This window comes from Helicoverpa zea, chromosome 3 (assembly GCF_022581195.2).
Source record: "Helicoverpa zea isolate HzStark_Cry1AcR chromosome 3, ilHelZeax1.1, whole genome shotgun sequence".
Lineage (NCBI taxonomy): Eukaryota > Metazoa > Arthropoda > Insecta > Lepidoptera > Noctuidae > Helicoverpa > Helicoverpa zea.
The window spans coordinates 3,262,032-3,282,610 of record NC_061454.1 but is presented as its reverse complement, the minus strand read 5'-3'; the positions used below and the strand labels follow the sequence as shown (position 1 = coordinate 3,282,610).

Sequence of the window (20,579 nt, the reverse complement as noted above, 5' to 3'; positions counted from 1 at the left end):
GTCTTTTGTAAATTTGACATTCAAAAAGTGCTGAATTTCAGCCAAATTTGAATAAATGACTTTTCATCTTTAGGCTTACTTTTAAGATATATATGAAGTACCAATGCAAAAGTTTTTAAGTACATAGTTTGAAAACACTATACTTACAGCATTATTTTAATTAAAGATATTGTTTTGTGCTAATTTCGTCAGAGCTTTTTATTGGCACACAAAAAACTGTTATAGTAGTACCAGAATACCTCAACAGGCGATAAGAGACGGCAAATGATGTTAGCAATTCTACTCAGTAGGTAAAAACAACTATCCCAGCTTAGTATTTGTCAAGGCGTTTAAACAGCTAAGCCTATGATAATCCGTTCTCTAATTTATAACATTGATATTCAAGCACAAATCCTAAAGTAAGACCACAGATTTGAACCGAAAACCATTTAAATTTTATTACCTATACTTCGGCCGTTCAGAGAATGCGTTCCTGACACCTATCAGTTAGTCACGACTAGTGATGGGCACAACATAACACTGAGTTCGTTACCGTTCCTTCAAAATGAACCGCCGCATTATTTTAAGATTATTTTCGTTTTAAATTGGCGGAATCATTTGTTTTATATTTTAGTTATTTAAGTGGAAACCAAAAAAAGGTAATATTCATATAATAAAATTGTTTTATTTATTCTTTGTTACAAGTACATTGAATTGAATGTGCGAACAGAATATTAATCAGACTCCGATTTGCTTGAGGAGGTGGTGTCTTTATCATCATCTTCGCCTACATGTATAATTATATTATTATCAATAACAGAATCAATCCTGATATCTCGGTCTAACAAAAGCCGGGTAATCAAATAAAAACAGATCGAAAACACTTGAAAAACGTGGTCTATGCGCACGAAACGACAACGGACGACTGTTTTAGCGTCACAAAATGGCGGCCCATAACGCCATTTGGGGTTACCATTTTTAATCTAAGTATAAAAATGCGGTTTGGTCATAGTTTTATTTTTATATTTCATAAAAGTTATAATTAAGTCTTATAGTCCATTATTTTCCAATTCTTAAAAAGAAAATCAAAACGTATTATTTTATATTATAACTGTATAAGAACAGATTACGATACTTGCCTGTTATTTTTAGCACAGCACTACAAAATATAAACCGCTGACATAACCTTGTAATAGCGCAGTATAGATTTAGAAAAATATTGTTTACCAAGTTATTTGACACTCAGTTTGGCACAAAATTATAACATTCATTGATTATTGATATAATAATGTTGTTTTAATGCTCCTCAATTGTTAAAACGGTAAACAACCAGCAAAAATATTTTTATCGTAACTGCAACGCCATTGCAAAGTTACGTCGTCAGTTCAATCGCGACGTGTCAGGAACGCATTCTCTGAATGGCCGAACTATAGTAAGCGAAGCGTTCTGTGGCTAATTTAGAGTAAACACACACTAGAAACTTTTAGTCGGCCGATAGTTGGTTTGGGCTCATACCTAAATCAGTATGAAGATGAAGTGTAGTACATTCATGTATCATAAATGTTAATACAATAATGTATGTATGTGGATGAATGGTAGTGCGCACATTACAAAGATCAGTTTCAGGCCGACTGAAATGTATCATTGGAATCAAGATTTTAATTTAAAAAAAATTGACTATCATGGGGGCGACTGTCGGCCGACTGTTTAGTTTTCAGTTTGCGGGTGCTATAAGTAGAGCGTTCTGTAGCTAATTTAGTGTTAAAATAGAATTCAACCGTAAAATTATAATTGATGTCGCAGAGTTAAAATAGATCGGTATGAGGAAGGCGTCTCTAATGAAATCGAAATCGTTTGTTCTAAGATTATATTTATATGATTTATGATAAGAGGAATTAATTTACTGCGATTCTGACTGATAAATTGTTTTACAGAAAGGGCCTGAATTCCTTTTGAAGTCTTATTGAGATGACCTTCTTCTACACAGGAGCCTTTTTCTGAAAGCATTACTTACGCATCGAAATATTTATTTACTAGGATAGGTAAAGCAGAGTTGTGAACCTATAGTCCCGTCACATCCATATCCCGCCATTTATCACTGTCAGTTCATTCAAAAAGCTTCCCTGGCTACTGAAAAGCAAAACCTGAAAAAAAATAACTTTATAGATAAAATGACTCGGTATATGTATGTATAGCTATACCAAGTCATTTTATCTATGAAGTTAATTTCCTGATACTCAAAATTGTTATATCTCTGAAATTTTTTTGTTAAATTCTTCCATTGTCTTTAGATGTCTCCTACACAAAAAATTTAAAACAATGGAAACGTACACCAGAAACCAAAACGTCTCGTCCCTCTAAGGGTTGCACCCTCTGCGTTCTCTGTACACTGAATTGATTTCTGCAAGCATCCCTTTCAATATTTCTTTGGGAGTGCTCGGTTTGACATGTATTGTTCTTCGAGTGCTGTAGGGAAAAGTTCTTTTATAAGGCAATGTATGCAGAAGAGTACCTCACGTACCTATGGTAGGATTTTGATTGTTTTCGGTGAAATGTGAAAGTGAAAATTTGAAATGCGTGTTATTTAGGGTTCCGCTCCCAAAGGGTAAAACCCTATTCTGAGACATCGCTGTCTGTCTGTCACCAGGCTGCCTCATGAAGTGTTAGTCTTAGTGGGACATTAAAGTTTCTAAGAGTTTCGTGCCCAAAGAAAAAAACAGAACCCTATTGAGGCTAGTTTGTTCACCAAGCTGTGTATCATGATGAACCGTGATAGTAATATTTTTACTATTACGTTTTTACTATTAAATATACTGAAAACTAGACTAACTTTGGACCCTCTTATTTTTGAACTGATCGTGTACGAGTCTGACTCGGACTTGGCCGTCTTTGTTTTTTTGGTTTTGTCGGTGTAGTTTTTGACGTGACTGTGCTTATGACTTAAGGGGCAATATAAAGGGGTTGCTTGGTCGAGAATGCAAATAAGCATAAGTGTAGGAAGGTAATTTTTCTATGTATGCTTTTGTATGCTTGTTATTTATGAAATAAACAATTGGTAGGTATAAAATAAAAGTTTCATAATTAGTTCCTTTATTTTTTTATGTTATTTTAGGATATAAGATGGTCATTGGGAACAAATCTAATTTTAAATAACAAGATTAATATAACTTCATTTAATTCCTTTATTAAATAAGTGTGGGTTTTTTTTATTGCAAAATATATATCGGATTTGCACATATCAATCTTCTGCTAGTAGCTTTCCCTCTCCCAAATGAATCAATTAAACTACATACAAGGTAATTTGTAAACCCAGACAATCTATTACATCTCCTTACCAAGTAATCGAAGCAATTATCTTCAAAGGGTCCACAAATCCAGTAGACCCTAGCCAATAAATAGGAACATAGTTCCCTAGCCTCCCTTAAAACAGAAAACAACATTTATCACACCTTCGCCAAGTAATTAACTGAAATTGCACTTTAATCCCTTTGATCAAGGTATAATTTGCAGTAATCGGGATTGATTGCTGTCCAGTATAAGTTGAACTGTGATTGTTTGTACATGTGGAACGTTTTCATGGAGAACAAAATGACTAGCGGAGGTGCCATATTGCAAAATCTCCTAAGAAAGTAGCGTGCCAAAATGCGGGTGTGTATGAGACGAGGAAAGTTACTGTCTTCGCCTTTAAACGCTTCCTTTGGACCGACCATTTTTGTAATACCAAAAATCGTTGACAGGTGTCTCAAAGAACCCAAACGCCTCGTTATTTCACTCGTAATTGATCGTTCGCCGTATCTGTTTGACCTAGAAGAAGGCGGCAGACCTATCACTACTATAGCATCTCTGTTCATCTTTCCTTATTCCGTGGACGTTTTAGAATAAGTAGATTGGTCGGACAGATCAAAATTAGCTGGTGCAAAGAAACGGTTGTTTGGACCCGTTGCTATGGCAACGGTTGATCCGAATTTGGCGCGCGAAGGGTGGAGTGTGGGAGTGAGTGAGAGAATACAGGTGTGTGTGTGAGTGTAAAAGGGATGGAACATTGGGGTTGGATGATGCAGTGTGCATGATTAAATTGCATTAACGTTTCGTACGTTCGCAATCTGTTGGACTTGCGAATTTTAGTAATCAGCGATGTGCGACTGAATTTGAGCTTTTTTCTAGTCTTTTTTACGTGTTAGTTCATTCTGCTATCTGTGTTAGTTCTCCTCAGTTTAGCTATGTAGATAATATTTAGAGTATTGTATTTCGTGTTTTATATGCATAAACTGCATGTAAAGTGAAGAAAACAGCCACATACCTAGCTACGAATTTAAAATGTAGGTCTAGTCAAAGAATTGGAACTACACTTGAAATTATTTTTTAATAACAATCAAAGCCTTTAGACAACGTAAGCTAAAAAATAAAAAATCTTATTTACATATCAGGCTGTACTTAATCCCCAAATTTATTTAATATTTACTAAATCATAGACACATCGATTCTCACAAACAAACACCGTTAACAAACACACTATCACTACGCCACGTAACGTTCGCTTAAAATTCTGATTAACGTTCGTATTTAGGCTTAAATACGCTCATTGCGTACAAAATGAGCCCGAAAAAGGTATAAGAGTGAAGCAACACAGCATATATTAACAATATAAAGGGCTGTCCGTGAGGGAATGTTGCCCTATTGAATTATGCAAGGAACGGAACAATGAGGATTTACAGCAGACCTGGAGTTCTTTGATACATTATTAAAGCTTGGGTTTTTTGTTCTTTTAAGTCCTTTCTTGTGGAGGGATGTAGTAGTGCAGTTTTGTTGAATTTGTTTGCAAATATTTAAATTAAAAACTTGCTCTCAATGGTTTCTTAAAGGTGCATCCACATTTAGCAATGGTAACAAATACGAATTTTATTAAGTACATTACAGATTTATAAGTGAGAAAAACATCTAATGATAGTAACAACGACACCAATATTAGAAAAAAATGGACACGATTCATCAAAACGGAAACTATCGGTGACAGTCCCGGCTGACCACCGCTAGGTCCATTTTTGGTTATTCATAAGAAAAAAAAAACACTTTCTTACTTTGACAATGATTTTAAACGCAAAAATTCACCACTGGTCAGGTGGAAAAGTCTGCGATATTACGTAGGTACGTTTGCTGGACCAAGTGCCTAGATATAAACATTTGTGCTCTTCACTAGTGAAATCTCAGATATAGCATTACAAATACCAGCTGCACCTACTTATATAACATACACCATTACATTACAAGTTCCAAAGCTACCATAGCATTACGAATCCAAGCTACATATACTTAGGTATACACTTGCAATTTCTAAAGCTTCCTAGTATTAGTGTAAGTGTGGCGCCACTTGTCACCTTGTGCCCTGGCGCGATGTCAATCACTCATGACGTTGAGTGATATACATCTGACAGTTACGCTCCAGGCATGCTTACAGGTTGCTGGATAGTACTTAGAGTCAATGGCTGGTCTGGTCTAGGCTAGCAAAGTGGGACATGTAGAAAATGTGATAGGTAGAGAAGTTTTTAAACTGTTAATAACAAAATGAGAAAAAATGCTCAAACCTTGGATACTTAGTTAAGTGTATTGTTTAATTTTTCTACAACCTGATATATTACCCGGATTGCAGTTGTCTTGTGCCAGATATATGTAAGCAGATAAGCAAACAATTGCTCAACTTTTATATTCGAATGGTTTAATTGCTGGAAAGCCGCAAGCGATAAAAAATAACATAAACCTTAGTTAATTCAAAAATAATTAAAAAAATGTAGGACCAACATCAGTTTTAGACCATCTAAGTAGGACCAAAACATGTCCAAAAGAATTTTCGTCTACAAAAATCATCGTATCACCCAAATAAGTAAAAATGCAATTGTGCAATGAAACAGGAAATTATTGTAGTAAGCAAGAAGTCTTCACTTAACAAAAGTCTTCTATACGAGGAGTGATCGTAAATAATTTATCAGCCATTAATATCTCGTCCGACTTTTACGACAGAGAGCGGTTTTTGGTAGATTGCCGTCCTATGTTTTGAGGTAATTTATGTGTTTTGTTTAAATAGCAATAAACAAATTAAGTACTAAAAAATACGAGAAAACACATATAAATATATATTTATTTAACGAACTTTAATTTTTCTTCAATTCATTAATATATTTCTTTGACGACCTCGATGGCGCAATGGTCATCATGCCGGACCGCCGAACCTGAGGTCCCGGGTTCGATTCCCGGTTCGGTCGACATTTGTGTGATGAGCATGCTTGTTGGCCGTGGTCTGGGTGTTATGATATGTATTTATAAATATGTATATATGTAGCTATATGTAGTTTATCAGTTGTGTTAGCACCCATAACACAAGTTAATAAAATAACTTACCATGGGGCTAACCGACCGTGTGTGAAAAAGGTGTCCCGACATTATTATTATTAATATGTACCGTTTATACATTAGATATATCACGTGCTTATTATTATTATTAATATATTTCTTGATTTTTCGCAATTTCCAGAATTCCATTTAACCCGTCGATGTTACCTGAAACAAAATTATGACATGAAATTATTTTGCAGACTTAAAATTCAATATTTAATAGAAAAACGAAAGACGGTTCAATATGTCATCAAACTACAAAAAAAAAAGACTGTAGCGTAAAAAATATACCGCCGTACAAAGAAAAGTAGACGAAATCCGCATGGCAAAACCGACATCGTGCATTAAGTACTTTATTTATTCGTATGCGCTGTCAAACTAAAAGTATTTCGTTGTTTTAATCCCGCTAGACTCAAAGCTGTTATTTTGTTCCGAAAGCACCGAGTTAATCTCATCAGAGCTTACATTGTAAGCTTAGCTTACATATATTTTATAGTTTTATAGCACATTCATGACTGCACGCGAATTTTTCTGTAGATCTGCGCATTGCGTCTGTGGATTGAACCCCGACGTATTATGTGTTCTTTCGTTCGTTCTGTATCTATCTGAATGTTCTTATTATGACCAATTGTACCTGTCTTTTTCAGTTCAAACCTAAATAATAGTTACTGTTACTGTTACAGCCTTTTTATCGTCCCACTGCTGGGCACAGGCCTCCTCTCACATGGAGAAGGATTGAGCATTAATCACCACGCTTGCTCAATGCGGGTTGGTGATTACAGACTTTATAGTCCAGGTTTCCTCAAGATGTTTTCCTTCACCTTTATATCAGCCATTGGTGTCTAAGATATACTTAGAAAGTACATACAAACTTAGAAAAGTTGCATTGGTACTTGCCTGACCTGGAATCGAACCCACGCCTTCATACTCGAGAGGTTGGTTCTTTACCCACTAGGCCACCACGACTTTTTCTTTACCCACTAGGCCACCACGACTTTTTATATATATAATATTTATATAAATAATAGTAAAATATTGTATTTTTCTTATATGACTTTTGTCAAAATGAAGTCATTATAGTTATCCAAAGAACGTCCACTTAAACTTTTGCATTTAACTACCGGGACAAACTATGAAGTATTAGTAGTACTATTAAGTCTAGCCGACTTGATATATTGCGTTTGATTTGTTTGTATGTCTAATGGTTATACGTTAATGGCTTCATACAATTGAGTATGAAGTGCATTTGCATGTAACTGATATTATCAATATATTGAAAGTGGCCAGCGTCACGCGAGTAAATTGCAGCGTGGAAATGTTAGATTATTCATAAGTATCAAAATGCACAGTCCAAATGGTTTAGGAGTTTGGACTTCCATTTTAAAAAGCTGTTTAAGATTTTGCTAAAGCTGTCTATAGCCCAGAAATATTAATTTTCCTACAATTGTGTATATAAATTCCATTTGCTGATCTTTTGGGCAAGGTCATTTAATTTTGGTCAAATACAAAATTGAGATTGCTCAACTAAAAAAAATACTCTTTACTGGTTCCTATGCATTATTCCACAACTCAATTAAAAATAAATCAAATAGAATTCATTCAATCTTCCTTTTTAAGACCACAGACAATAAAAACGTTTAACGATCGATCAAACCTTTTACAAAGCTATCAAAATATTTAAAAGCTTTAACATAAACAATGACATAGCCATTAACATTGATATGGCTTGGCTGAAAGGCTGTATATGGCTATTTGGCTATAATACACACTTGCTAAGGCAATCTGTTTACCGTTATTTATGAATATTTATCAACGGTGTGTATGACATTTCAAATGCATGTTATTTTATGCATGTGAGAATTTTAGGGTTAAAACGATTTATTGTCATGATTAAAATGTACACCTTTTATTATTTTTAGATTTGTTTTTCCTGATAGATGCTTATTGATTCACTCAATTGTGTGAAGATTATCATTATTCAATCTTCCGTAACAAATGTTTTAGAAATAATTGACAGTAATTCAATTTTAATGAATAAATTACTAAGATTTATACACGGCTTTGAAATTAATATCACTGGTATTTCCATGAAATATATGCATCATAAATAAACACACGCACGGTGCATGTATTATTAACGTAAGCTAATGATGTCTTCTGTTTTACGAACATTTATTTATTATTTGTTTTGACTAATGGGTGAAATAAAAACTTTATGGCTTATAATTTTATTTTAAAGCTTTAAAAATTAATTAGGGTATCGTATTGAGAACGATTGGAGATACATTTTAATGGTTGGTCAACCTTACTATACCGTCGAATAAAATAGAAGTCGTTCCTGCATGTTGACAAAAAAATTAAAATTATAATCAAATGATTACTTCATTAGTACCAATTACAAGAGCAAAAGATAATTCCAGTACTAAAATTAAGTTAAAATAACTAACTCTGGGCCGACACGTACCACCCGTAGATTGGGACCTGCCATTACACCAGGAACGCCTTAATTCTCCTATTAATAGCTTGAGCGTGATAGAAATACTAACTACTATAGATTTTACAATGGTAATTAATTTTGATGAGTTCGGCAAAGCAGTTGGAGAAATAGGTCATCGAGATATAATTTGTTTGAAGCTTTTGAAGTTTTTAATGTCTTAGCTGAAGTCTAAAAATTACATTTTACTCAAAGTTTTCGGAATCCTGGTAGTTGCTAATAGTTGTTTGCCCCAAAAGCTAAGAAGAATAACTCGAAAAGGACACTGTCGCCACAAAGCCAATTGACCTAAATTGGAGGTACAATTACACCTCCACAATTGGGACTTGATCGCCATTGGAATCCACCTGTTACCCACGGTCGATGCAATTAGCCCGAACCGTCACATTAGGCAAAGAAATCCCAAATGTGTATAAATATAGAATACTAGCCGTTTTCCCGCGGTTCCACCCGCGTACTACGTGCCGGAATAAAATATAGCCTAAGTTACTCACAGATAATGTAGCTTTCTTATGGTGCAAGAATTTTTTAAATCGGTCCAGTAGTTTTTGAGTTTATCCACTACAAACAAACAAAGTTTTCCTCTTAATAATATTAGTACAGATTAAGTTTATTTAGAATCGTTTTTCATTTGTTCCAGAAATAGTGGAAGAGCAACAATGTCACGACAGCGAGTTCCGACTCACATGCCGGGACCTAGACTCTCACATCGCAGTATTAGAGGCGTGGTACACCTCCGCAGAAAACTACCACATCAACACCACCCACGAGAGTCTCAAAATTAAAACCGAAAACGATTCGGAACTAAACAGAGTTTACGTGTATTCTAGTCCTAAACATAATGGGGTTTACCAGCCCACAAATCATTCCATGTTAGAAAACACCTCGAGTATAAATAATACGTTTGATTTTAATGATTTTGTTAATGATACCTCGTTTTTTAATGAGACGGTGGATGTGTCAGTGGATTACGTAAATGTGTCCGGGTGTGGTGTTCCGACCTTCGCGAGGAGTTACGCCAGTTGGCGGGAGGGAGATAAGAGGAGACGGCCGCAGTCGAGAGAAGCTTCTGTCAATTTGAGAGCGCCTGTCAGTTATAGGTGAGTGGTAATATATTTTATATAGTTATGTTTGATCTTTGATCTGCGGATTCTCTTGCACAAGTACACATGAAACAGGATTAGCGGGACTGTCAGATGTAGTTATTAAGGAAGTAACCTCACCTGTGAAAGAATATGGATTATTGTAGGTATATGTCGTTTTAAAATGATCACCCATTGCGACAGATTAAAGAATATTGTTTATGACAACATTGCAAACCTTTTATAGCGTCATCCTGTTCCGTAGAGCTAAATTTTGGGACTAATATTGAATGTGTCAAAGAGCATATGATTGGCAATTTGAATTCTATAATTGAACTCAAAATATGATCAAACGTCAATCCTATGTCAATCAACTTACAAATCGATGTTTATTCCTTGCCTCCGGGTTATTTGTTAACAAGGGTGATTCAACGTAGGGATGGTTTAAAAAAATGATTAAACTGTGTTGAAGTGTGTTGTTACTATTTCCTAAAAATATTAGGAGAAAAGTTTGTTAATTTAGTAAGAGTTTTCGTTCATGTCTATGTGAGTTAATTGTTTACCCTAATATCTGTTGCATATAGTCCAAAAGACTGACAATATGAAAAAAAGTAACAATGTAAATGAAAAAGGTCGCAAAATTCCCAAAGGTATGCGTGACATAGAGCCTACCCATAACGTCAAATACACCCTAATACCCACATGTATTGTAATAAAGCCATGAAGTTATGCGTGACGCTAACAAGAAGGTTTCACGTAGCGTAACGTAAGTATGGCAATACTTTTTTTGCGTAAATAAATAGACGGAAACTTTTTAGGCATTCTTTTTTATTCATTAAAAATAATTTCGACTGGGAAAAGGGATAATTTAGATTGCCCGGGTAACTGGGTTGAGGAGGTCAGATAGGGCAGTCGCTTCTTGTAAACCACTGGTACTCAGCTACATCCGGTTAGACTGGGAGCCGACCCCAACATAAGTAGTTGGGAAAAAGGCTCGGAGGATGATTGGGAAAAGGCTAGGTAAATGGTAATGATAAAAAGTCACTTTACACCTGTGCTTACATTGACGTTATTTATTTTTGAATATGGAAAATTGACAAAAAAAGTATTTATTGTTTGACCAAAAACATTCTTGAAATTGATTTTATTAGCTCACTAGATTATTTTAATTTCTTTAAAATAATTAAAAAAAAACATAAAAAGTTCAAAGCTTGTGTGACGTGAATATAATTTTATTGAGCTGTAAAACACTAAACCACCAAAAGAGTTAAACCAATTATCCAATTTAGTATAAAGATGTAAGCGGTAGTCGCCATATTTGATGGGCTAGCGTGTTCCTACCATTTCTACTATTAAATTATCCAATTATGTACTAGGGAATGTAGCGGTATTTATTTTATTGAAAAACTATAATTTGATATGTGTTAACATCTGTGAGTATACTTTATATTAGTTATTCCGGATATGGATTAATATTATATTTCGTAAAACAGACTACAATTATTTGGATTTTTCTTTTGTGGCAACTCAAACTTGTCTCGGCGAAATCATTGTGTGTTTTGGATGCAGTTTGAGAGTGTATGTTAAGGTGTGCCAAAAAGACCACCTGCGTTTATTATAATGTGGCATAATATCTCACAGTAATGTTTACATTATTTATCTTCCATCAAAACTGCAGTTCTTCGAAAGCCTATATTCCGTACCCATCGCAATCGCCATCAAAGGCAAACGTGTAAGGCCTCCCATTACGCGATATTATTCATTCAGAGCGCACTAGACACGTAACGATGTCAATGATACTTTTCCCATGGGAATGGGGAGAGACCCGATGCTCTAGTGTTGCGTTACTAATTAACAGCCTTTTGGAATGACAAACGATTAGGAAATTCTGATTGTTAGGACAGTTAAAGATTTTGGGTCACACACACACACATACATACTTTGTTCTAAATACCCAAAGAGGTCGTATACATATGCGACCTCTTTCAATTCTTCATACTTACTTTTTCTTTTTTTAAAGTTGACAGCTCAAATCGAATTCCAAATTTAAAATCAATAGAACATAAACAGAACAACAATGTAAAAGCATTTATTTGTAGTTCATATGCATTCAAAATTGAACTTTATATCATGAAGTTAAGGTTCAAGGTCGGCTAATTTATCTTGGATGCGTCTATGGATAGATATGGGAGAATAATAGACAGCTAATGCATCTCTAAATGGTGACTTGGAGTCATCTAGGAGTCAAAGGTTATCAGTTATTGAGGGCGCGATGCGTGATAGCGTAAGGTAACTGATCTTACTAGAAACTCACGTGCCGAACCGAAATGACGTACTTTTTAAGAGACTAGTGACGTCACGTCAGTTGTTTTCATACTAATTACGGAATTTGAATTGAGAATTATTTAGTTTATCAATAGTTAGGTATAGTCTGACCGTTTCTTGGTGTAGTTGACAGCGCTGTCAGTCAGTTCAAAAAATGCTAATTTCCTTGAAAATTGACAGCTGTCCACTGCACAAAGGATTTGGTATTCCTATAAGAATTCATATAAACCAACTCTCTTTCACACTAGTTACAACTCACACCACGAACATGCTCGTAATATTTACGGAACTAAAGTCAACGAATTGGGAATACGTAGCTACCTACCTAATAAAATACACTTAATTATTCGTTTACTGGATTTTATATTACGGAATCAAAGCTATCGAACCGTATAGCTACTAGTATTTCCTACCGAAACGTCTTAATTTCGTCGGCTAGCATAGACTCTAATCCTGAATTCCTTATTTGACGACCACTAAATGACACGCGCCTCAGTTTATGGCGTCTCTAAAATTAGTTAAAAGAAAAAACATTTTGTCGCGTTGTCAATAAAACTCCGAAGTGCTGACAGGAACTTCTTGGTGGAAAACATAAAAATGTTGAAAAGTTTTTTATGCGGTTTTGTGAAATACTTACACTTAAGTTATTTGGGTAAGATAATGAATAGGCTATTTTTATAATAGGATATTTGCATTTGTGTTTTGTGAATTCGTTAGTGATGGTGTTTTTGAAGCCAAAAAAATATTTCAGAGAATATTGTGATTTTCTAAAATAAATCTCTAGTTTTGAGTTCTTTCAGTTTAGAATAAAATAATTTGGTTACGGTCTTTTTAAATTCTAACCTCCGATTGCTGTTGTGTCTAAAGATAGATCAGTTATAAGAAACGATACATCAAAGGATTACTACAATTGGTTCAGTCAAATATCACCAACACATCTCAACGTAACAATGCTAGATATTTGACAGCAGTAATGTTTGTTGATGTACCTATGTGATGTTTAGAACTGAAAGGAGCTGCTTGCAATGATTTGTGTGAAATAATATGAATAGGATTTATCTGCGTTATTTAGCTGTTCCCCGTGGTCTCCATGTCCCGGGAAAGCCACATCCCGCAGCTAAAAAGTAGCCTTTCTCAGGCTCTAGACAGAATAGAAGATATACAGAGTTACTTTTGCATATGATGTCAGACTTTTTTCAATTCTTGACAGAAAACTCACGCTTTTCTCACTCTTTTTGGAAAAACTGTTCACGATAAAAAAATCTCACATATTTCTTCCATTCTTGACAGCAACGTAGCTCGGCACACCAATCAACTACTTATTTACCTCAAAGCAATTTTTAATTAGAACACAGATGCACAAGCAAGGAGTTTATACTTCACACTATGAACTGCTCAAATATTCATGTGTATTATCTATCAGCAGTGGATTGCAGGTGTATGCTGTATATAGGTCAGGATGTCCCGATAGTTCCGCAAGTATGGTGCTTCTATCTATGGTATTAGTTAAATGTGGTTTATATTCATTAACAAGTGTGCATGGGAAGTAATTGGTTTGGTGATGGTATGGGTTTGGGAGTTTTTAGTGATAAAAATATCTTCTTTAATAGCGATATGTGTAGTTAGTTATAGCTTTAGGTACTATCGTAAGTTGTTTGTTTTCTATGTTACGAACCTGTAGTAGATATTGTTGTTATTGCTGTTAAATGATGTTTCTTTCTTCTTGTACATAATGAAGATTGATTAAAACAGTATCGATTCAGAATAGAAGATTCAAGTAACTATTTACACCTAACTGTATAATTTGGTACGTGCAGAAGTTCTTTTGGTGATTGCAATAGTGACGTACGTGTGGCTATTGTTTATTATAGCCAGTGATAACTGAGTGCGAAATAGGTGGGGCAGCAATTAATTAGCTATGTCAATACTTTCCGCCCATTTCCCAGAAATCTCAAGCAATAACCGAGTCGCCTAGGTGTCATTAGTTCACGCCAAATAGGTTAACAATTCTGAAGTTAGACATTTGACGCCTCATGCTAGTAGATATATCAAAATTTTTGGCTATTGCGAAAGCAATAATAGTCAACTTCGGTCAAGCAAAGATTATCGACAATACCTGTATGAAGGTATGCGTGAGGAGTCGTATATAGCCAAGGTTAGAATTGCAAAGTTATATAAAGAGAACTGCAAATAATGAGAAAATAAAGTAATGTAATTCTGACGTAGGTATTATGCATTTGATTAAAGTATAACGTAACCCATTTCCGTGCAAAGTAAACCAAACGCTTAAAACCAAAATAGTTTCCAATACTTTTAAATAAAAGCTTATCTCATTCTGAGTAAAAGCTATTTCTAAGTATTTGTTAGTTTTTCCATATCTTTTGTTTCCATTTCAGCCATTTTTATACCGATTACAAACCGATTCCTCAAACAAACACATTAAATCGATATATTTGAACAGCCATACATCACTGAATATTTCGAGATGTTTATTCAATCGAGACATTTTTACCGAGAATCGAGTCATGGAGTATCGAGTTGGCGTTTATTTACTCGAGTCTATTACGAACTATCAATATTGGTTACATTTAGAGAGCAATAAAATTCTCTTAGGGTTTTGTAAACATATGAGTAGACGAAGCTAATATTAATCATCTTTATTTATTCTTGTATGTAGGATTCGTAGGTATGTTTGTTACTCTTTTGCGCTAAAACTGCTGAAAGGATTTTGATGAAACTCAGCAGTAATATAGTTTATAATATATCGGAATAACATATAAGTTACTTTTATCCATACTGTTATCCATGTGCGGGATATAGCTTACCTGAGATACGGGCAAAACTAAGGGCGGAAGCTACATTATGCGTAGGTAATAGTTATACAGGTGAAATATAATTATATTTTGTATCAAATATTTAGATACATTTCACAAAGGTTACACAAAGGGTTAAGATTTAGGGTAACAGTACCTACAAATAGAAGCAGTAATTATCTACCGTTTAATCTTTCATTTCTTGGTTAATTAAGCTAATTGCCGTCTAAGGTTCCTTCGAAAGGTAATGACTGATTTGTGTAAAGGTTCAGTAATTATAGGCTGGGGTTAGGGGAATATTAACGGCGATTGGGTGCCGTTTCAGATTAGTTGAACCCTTTGTGTGATTAACCAAACAGAAATGCATATAGGGAGTTCAGACTACAGTGAGTTTGCTTAAGATGCACTAATTAAATAATGTCAATTTCTAGTCACAAAAATATTAAAGAGATTTAATATTTTTTGGCTGGCTATGCTATTCAGGAAGTTTAAGGGTGCGTCCACATCTGGCGAATGCGCCGCGAATGCGCAACACGCGAGCCGATCGCGAGCTGTCCGTGAGCTGCGCGCGTGCAGTCACTGCAATAGTTCGGTGCGCCTCTTTAGCGCAACTCACGCAAGGCTCGTATAGAGCGCGCGAGCGGCGCGCGATCTGCGCGCAATCAGTTCTCGCCCTTACAGTTCCGTATATTGGCTCAGTACTATCGAAGATGGCAGACGTCGCGCGCCGCCTGCGCGCCGCTCGCGTGCGGCGCTTAGGTCGCGCGCGGGCGGCGCAGAAGCGGCGCACGAACAAAAATGCACGCGCGCAGCTCGCGGACAGCTCGCGATCGGCTCACGTGCTGCGCATTCGCGGCGCATTCGCCAGATGTGGACGCACCCTTATATGGTTCTCCATTCAAAGAGTAAAACAGGACTCTGTTAGTGAGACGTCGGTGTGTCCGTCTGTCACTGGGTTGTATTTTTGCTTCCGCTATAACAAAAAAAGCTACTGTAATGAATATTTTAGAGGGAAAATCAGTAGTAGCCAAATTCGGATAACCAACTTTTTTTTTTTAACGACATCAAAAATCATCAAATGACCTCTCCCGCTGTGGGTTAACAGCGGCGAGGGAGTGTCAGACTCTTACTGACTAAAAACCGTCGTGTTCCGTCGTAGGTCTTTTATGTGCCAGGGCCGCGGCCGCGGTATCTTTTTCGAACAACCCGCAGCCCCGGCAGGCCTTGGCATCCAGTAACCAACTCATGTGATATTTATGCTTATGTCACAACACTACAAAAGCGAAACACAAAAATATAACATAAAAGGGACAGACAAAATATCTCACAACATTTTCCAAATGTAACCTAGTTTTAATCCATTCCTTAGATGCCAGTGACGTGTATCAGAAGATGATTATTTTTACTTGTCGCCTGACTAAAAATGGAAGCCGTGGCTATTAAAGTTCACTCATGGAAGAATTAATGGCATACAAATGTTTAGGTTGCTATTTACGATTTTATTTGGAGTAAGTTAGCTGGGAAATAATTCTCCTTCATCTAGGAATATAATAAAGAGGAAATATTTTTTTCTTCGTTTGTACCCTAAAGGTTTCGAAACTACTGAAACGACTTCAAAAAATCTTTCACTGTTGGTAAACTGCACTTTTCCCGAGTGACACAGGCTATATTTTATCCCAGTATGGACGTCCACCAACGAGGTGGACAGACGACCTTATAAAGGTCGCCGGAAGACGCTGGATGCAGGTCGCTTCCAACAGGTATCTGTGGAGATCAAAGGGGGAGGCCTATGTTCAGCAGTGGACGTCCTATGGCTGAGATGATGATGATGATGATGATGGGCATTAGTTCCCACGGGACGCGGGTGAAACCATGATAGAAGTAAATTGATTAAGATTTGTAGTTTTAATTTTAACCGACCGAACTTTGCGCATAATCCGCTAGTTTGAAAACTCTTAAGATCAAAAATAAAAGGATTATCTCGGCAGTCTTCTTTTTCTTTTCCGAGACTAAGTTTTAAAAGGATATTGATTGAAATACTTTAGATTTTCAACTGGTATGTTCAATTACAGACTTTCCTAGAAGAAGAGACGGCAAACGGCTTCACAGAGCGAGCTTTAAAGATTCTTTTGACGCAAATATTTTTCAGTACAGGACTGATTCAGATATTTCTCCTCAAAACTGGTCTTCTAGGAATTGTATTGTGTTACATAAATTGCTTTTTTCCATTAGTACTTTTGCAATTCTGAAAGTATAAACGCTTGTACAAAAAAAACGTACATTCAGAACAATTTTGTAACAAAATTTTACCAAGCTACTTTTAACTATTTTCTTGATAAAATTTTCAATTAAACCATAAATATTTAACTTTTCCTTAATTAAAGGAAAACGCAATATTTCTTCGTTATCATATTTCTCATAACGATTTTCAGTAATATTCCTGAGTCTCGGTATCAAAGGGAAACTCGCCAAAGGTAAAGCTGAAAAGATTGTGCATCTCATTAGTTTCCTTTTTGTAAAAAAATATGCAAAAGCTTTAATATCGTTACTTAGTTATTTTTGTAACTTTATTTATGTAGATATTTTTAACAATATGATGAAATGAACTACCTAGTACTTGATGAGAACCGTCAAAAGATCAACAGGTTTGGAGACAAATTGGAGAAGCCTTTGCCCAGCAGTGGGACGATTTAGGCTAAGAAACGGAAACCAAACAATGACAATAAATAAAACTTTTAAGTTACTGACAAACTTTTCGTTATAATTTAGTAGAGGCATGATTTTTAAACTTCGAACATATAACTCTTGACTTATTTTAAAGAATTAAGGCCCAAAGTGAACTTTTCCAAAAAAAGAAAACTCGGTACTTGATTTTAATTAATTGCTTCTGGAGAACAACTTATTCCATTACTAGCTTCTGCCCGCGACTTCGTACGCGGATCCTGTCCCTTATGCCAGCGACTACGGGGTCAGCAAAATCAAAGATCTGAATAGTCGCAATAGACGTGAACATAGGGATAAAAGTAGTGATTCTAATTAGTCCGCATTTAAGTTGTGCGTGGCAAAAATATTACGTATAAAAACATTAAATAGATGACAAAGTCGTGGTGACTTAGTGGAATTCGTGGTGGTTTAGTGGGTAGAGAACCAATCTCTTAAGTATGAGCGTGCGTCTTTGATTCCAGGTCTGGCAAGTGCCTGCCAATGCAACTTTTCTAAGTATGTACTTTCTACGTATATTTTGGATACCAATGACCGTTATTTGGAGGGGATGTTAAACTGTAGGTTCCGACTGTCATTGAACATTCCATTCTTGGCAGTCGTTATGGGTAGTCAGAAGCCAGTAAGTCTTACCAAGGGGTGTTGGGTTGAGCGGGTAACCGGGTTGTGGAGGTCAGATAGGCAGTCGCTCCTTGTAAAACACTGGTACTCAGTTGCATCTTGACTGGAAGTCGACCCTAACATAACTGGGACAAAGGCTCTTGAGATAATAACGACAATAATAATGAGATATAGGCACCGCAGGACATCTGAGGCTGATGACGGGGAGTAGCGACCCCGCGGGGCTATATATACTGAGTTCTCCAGGGAGTGTATACTGTCCCCCATATCCGGCCGGTCGGAGTGAACCATGACGGGGGTAGGTCTCACGCCTCTGGCTTGGCTTGGCCGTCCAGAGTGGAACCGTCGCTAGAGCAGGATTAGTAGCCTTGCTCGCAGGGTAGGTGCCTCATGGTAAGCACAGGGAGCGCGTAATCTGCGTTTAAAGTCCGCCGAGTTATCCTCACTCTTCAGCCGCTCATGTCCCTGTTGCCCTCTTGTTGCTATTCAGTGACTGGTTCCCGGGGGCCCAGTAAGTGAGGTGGCGAGTCTCCACCTGCCGTTTTTACATGTACCTAATACATTGTCATCCACTAACATCCCATCACAATAGCCCAAGTAGTTTTCCTCCATAGTTAGCAATAGTTTAGCACAGAACCGGGGATTGTCTTTTTTTTTTAACGACATCCACCGGGGATTGTCCTTGGATTCATTTCTATAGTGTATAAAGGGATAATCGTCGGTTTTGTGTCACCATTTCATTAAAGTTGTCTCAAAAGGACTTCAGCGTGTTGGCTTCGGCCCCACGTTTGCCTCCCAAAAATTCGGAACTCTGTAGTCCCGAGGTCTGGAAGAGACATACAAAATAATAATGAGATATAACGCAACAAAGTTAGAGAGCGGGGGCTCGTGACGCCACGTCTAGGTATGTAAAATTTGTACTAAGCAGTGACTTAACACGAAATTCAAGCGTTGTTGTATCTTCGTTATTATTTGTTTGTGTGAGAGAGAAAAGAAAAATGCGTCAATAGAGAGTGCTTATCAGATTGAACCACTTTTGCTAAAACGTCATATCTTCATATGCTTCATATAGTCTAGCAGGGCTCCTGGAGTTCCACATCAGGTGTTTTACATCTTCAGTTTTTATAAGTCAACAGAGAGTGCTTATCAGATTGAACAACTTTTGCTAAAACGTCATACCTCTATATGCTATAGTCTAGCTGGGCCCCTGGAGTTCCACATCAGATGTTTTAGATCTTCAATTTGTATAAGTCAATAGAAAGTGCTTATCAAATTGAACAACTTTTGCTAAAACGTCATACCTGTATATGGTACAGAGAAGCTGGGCTCTTGGGGTTCCACATCAGGTGTTCCAGATCTTAAAATTTATTATCTCAGCTGAAAATGCTCATCAAATGAAACAATTTTTGCCACGGCACCATATTTGTATCTCTTATAGTTTTATTGGTCTGTTGGAGTTCTGCATCAGGTCTTCAAGTTTCGAAGATAAATTATAGCCTATATGTTGACCAGGCTTAATACTGATACAACAAAGAAAAAATCATTGAAATCCGTTCAGTAGTTCCGAAGATTAGCGTGTACAAACAAACAGACATACAGACATACAGACATACAGACAGAATTTTTTTTTTGGATTTGTGCTCCATTACTGTTTCTAAACCCCACCCAATTATTATTTTTTTAATATATTCAATGTACAGACACAGTTTTTTTACAGATTTATTATATGTATAGATTGGCTTCCACAAATGAACTGGTGCAAAAAGTTTGAAACACATCAACTCTCGCAATTCTGCTTTGTTCGACGGCTTTATACATTTTCAATTTAGAGTTGAGTAAAAGCGAAGTTGGGGAGTGATGCTGAATCAAACATACTTTGTCTATGGTTGTAGGTCAAGTTGTACGTATTGTGAAAGGTTTTATTCGAGTATTGAAGTGCGTGTTAGCTTTTAGATTGCTTTGACTGTTGCTGTTAAAATGGAAAAATCTATTCCTTGATGATTGTTAGAAATATGTACTTACTTTTGGTGTCAAAATGGTGAAGTTACAAAATATACCTAAATCTGTTCTCGATGTGCAACAACGTAACCAAAAATGTCCGCTATCACGGGGGTCTCCATCTTTTCTGAATGGATTATAAATACGTGTAAACAGTGG

At 36.3% G+C, this 20,579-nt stretch overlaps 1 protein-coding gene across 1 annotated transcript in view; it reads left to right on the top strand.

Moving 5' to 3' along the window:
- Nucleotides 1-20,579, top strand: part of LOC124645918 — a 135,004-nt gene that overhangs the window by 6,642 nt on the left and 107,783 nt on the right. The window contains exon 2 of the mRNA XM_047185897.1: nucleotides 9,501-9,960. Coding sequence (XP_047041853.1) covers nucleotides 9,501-9,960 — 460 coding nt within the window. The remainder of the gene's footprint in view (nucleotides 1-9,500; nucleotides 9,961-20,579) is intronic.